General features: G+C 41.3%; 1 protein-coding gene across 1 annotated transcript; it reads right to left on the bottom strand.

Moving 5' to 3' along the window:
* Positions 1-2,142: 2,142 nt before the first annotated feature.
* On the bottom strand, positions 2,143-2,779 carry LOC110192256 (calmodulin-2). The gene has a single exon (XM_078156744.1). It carries the CDS (start codon positions 2,698-2,700, stop codon positions 2,251-2,253), a length of 450 nt encoding a protein of 149 aa, XP_078012870.1. The 5' UTR covers positions 2,701-2,779; the 3' UTR covers positions 2,143-2,250.
* Between the last annotated feature and the right edge of the window lie 523 nt (positions 2,780-3,302).

Genomic DNA, 3,302 nt, shown 5'->3' with positions numbered 1-3,302 from the left:
TCCTCATCATTCTCCCCTCAAACAAATTCTTCTGGGGTAAGGAGCAAAGGTCTTGGCTTCTGAAACTGCTTCCTGCTGGGAAGGGGCATATAGCTGTTCCTGCCTCGGGGAAGGGGGGGAGGAGGGGGGAGAGGGGGAAAGGGTCCCAAAGAGGAGGTTGACTGAAACCGAGCACAGGCTGCATCCAGTGAATGATGGGGGGACATTGGCTGGTACCCACCGTTGGCTACCAACTGTAGGTGAATGGCCTATATTTTGGAAGACACAAATCTGACAGAAAAGACTGCAGAGCCCAGATATGACAGGCTAAAACATCCTTAGCTCTGTTTGGATTCAGATAATTCAGTTTTCCAATTATGCAGTATCCAATTCATCTCATAGCCAGACTCAGGAATAGTCAGGTGAGTAACATTCCTTTTCAAAGGAACATAATAGGGAAACTGAGCCAGGAGGGTCGCATCTTACACTGAGGCTAAAATTGTCCTCTCAGCCTTTCCCAATGCTGACTTCCCACCAGTATCATTTTCTTTCTAAGTAGCTTGTGGCATTTCTCTCAGGTGGTGGATTATTGATTATCGATGGATTATTATGATCCATCAGACAACTCAAAATAAAATCCCATGAGCTTTTATGAGGTAAAAGGATTTACATCTCAAACTTAAATTTGTCCTGATGTAAAAAGCCAATCATTAGAGATTATTTCTATATACTTGCAAATTCTCAGCAAGACAAAACCCCAAACAAGCTTTTTGGCAAGTTTACACATTAGAACAATAACCAAACAATAGCCAACTTATTTTAGCAGTAACCAAATCATGAAAAGTTGCTTGACATAACTGATACAAAAAGTTCACCCATTTGAAACTTGAAACAAACCCATTACCAATCAGATGACTTCAATTTTGTTAAATGCATTTCCAAATTACATTACACAGAGAATCAACATCTCATCACCAACAGTTAAAACTACAACTTTAAAAGAGTGTGCTTACCCCAGTTTGCAGGCTAGCTTCTTTACCTTGAGCAGGATGTGCTGAACCTGGGTGATCCTTCCAGACAAAGGTTGCCCTAGGGCCCAAGGCCATTGCCAGTGGGGCTCATGCTGTAGAGGGCGAGTTCAGAGGGGGAGGAGGGGGAAGGGTTAAACTCTCTTCTCCAGAGAAGGATTAACAGATACCCTCTTGACTCAAGGGAAGGGAGTGGGAGAAGGGAGTGACCAGGGTTGTAAGCAGGTGTTTCAAAACTCCTTAATGATGGATCACAAAACTTCTAGAATCTGCTAAGATGTTTTTAGCTGTTCTAACTTTTCCCTGTAACCTCAGTGAAGGAGGATTCAGGGGTATAGAGGGAAGGGAGTAAGTAAGCCTCAGGGAACCAAAAAGCACCTGCAGTTTTCCTAACTCCCTAGTACCGAAATGACAGAATTGGGCATCCACTTCTGGATAGGGCACCCATCCTTGCCCTCTATGCTGTGAAAGGTGTACCCAGGTCCATGGCCCCGAACCAAATCAGTGAATTGAGAGCCTAAGAGCATCAGGCTGAGTTTGGGACAGCCTCATAACTGTGCTTAAAACCACCTCTAAGCCTTCCTAGGTGTTTGGAGAGTGACCTGAACTGCAGGGCAAGAAAGAAGCAGGGAGGCTTACACACCTTTCAGTCTTGGCTGGAGAAGAACTTGGGGTTAGGCAGCTTTCCCGTACAGGCCACCAAAATGTTGAGTTTTAGAAGTTTAGGGGTTCTGGGACCCCAAACTCACAACACGTGGGTCCTGTCCAAATGAATTCAACCCAAGCCTTCTTTCAGCCAAAGACAAGGTTTATTAGAACATCTGTCACATTGGGCAGATTCTTAAGGAATCTAAGCATTTGTATCACTAATGCAAGTGGGCCAGATGTTAAGAATCTGAGCAGAGGCTGGATTTTAAGAATCTGAGTCAAGAAAATTACTTCTTTTTAAAAAAAAGAGTATAATACAGATATTCTCTCATTTGACCAAATCCATCTAAGTTTGCTTTGCAGAAGAGCTTAGATATATCCAGAGTAAGCCACATGTAACATGTTACTTGATCAATTTTCCAAAATAAATTTTCTGGACAATGATAGAGAGATAAGGAGAAAAAAAAACAATGGAGGAATGAAGTTCTAATTCCTATACATGCAGTAGAGGGTGGAAACCTTTTACAGAGAAGTTACAAACGATGACAAATAAACAAAGTGGCATGAGACGTTTAACATATCCCATACAATGTCTTCACTTTGCTGTCATCATTTGAACAAATTCTTCGTAGTTTACTTGGCCATCACCGTCCATATCAGCTTCCCTGATCATTTCATCAACCTCTTCATCTGTTAACTTCTCTCCAAGGTTCATCATTACATGGCGAAGTTCTGCTGCACTAATAAAACCATCACCATCCTTGTCAAACACACGGAATGCCTCTCGAATTTCTTCATCACTGTCTGTGTCTTTCATTTTTCTTGCCATCATAGTCAGAAACTCTGAAAAGTCAATTGTGCCATTACCATCAGCATCGACTTCGTTAATCATATCCTGTAGTTCAGCTTCCGTGGGGTTCTGCCCAAGTGACCTCATTATAGTTCCCAATTCCTTTGTTGTTATACTGCCATCTCCATCCTTGTCAAATAATGAAAAAGCTTCTCTGAATTCTGCAATCTGCTCTTCAGTCAGTTGTTCGGCCATGCTACTAGATCTACTAATAGCCAAATTCCCATCAGCCAACCTCCACCCTCAGTGGTTGCACTTGGACTAACTCATAACCTTTAGCAACTTAGCAACTGAGTGCTGGATTATGACATCTCAGACAATGACTTTTATTTGTGTCGACGTGAAAGTTGGTCAAAGAGGCAACAAGCTAAGTGATAAGTAAATTCACATTGTTTATTCCCTTAAGTTAGTGGCATGTACATGGAGCCAGAGCTTAACTCTGACTGACTTAAGGAATTTGAAATAGACAATTTATATTCTTGAAGCGATCCTGACACAGGATGTCTGTGTCACTCAAAACAAAAAATATATAGCATCCATATGTTTTTTTAACATACAGCATGAGAAAGAAAGAGATTGCTTTGTAAACCTGAAAATATGGTACAAATGTTAGCTTATTATTATTATTATTACTATTACTATTATTCAAAGCCTCTCAGCACTTTTATGTTGATTATCTTATTTGCTTCTCACAACCACCCTATTGAGGTGGGCAGCTCAGAGGTGATTATTCATACTTTATAAATGATGACATCAGGGAACGAGGAGACAGCATGGTACAGTAGAAAGTAGGCCAT

This window comes from Phascolarctos cinereus, unplaced genomic scaffold (genome assembly GCF_003287225.1).
Source record: "Phascolarctos cinereus isolate Bilbo 61053 unplaced genomic scaffold, phaCin_HiC Scaffold_5;HRSCAF=322, whole genome shotgun sequence".
Classification (NCBI taxonomy): domain Eukaryota; kingdom Metazoa; phylum Chordata; class Mammalia; order Diprotodontia; family Phascolarctidae; genus Phascolarctos; species Phascolarctos cinereus.
The sequence above is the reverse complement of the archived record's forward strand: the minus strand, read 5'-3'. Positions and strand labels throughout refer to the sequence as shown.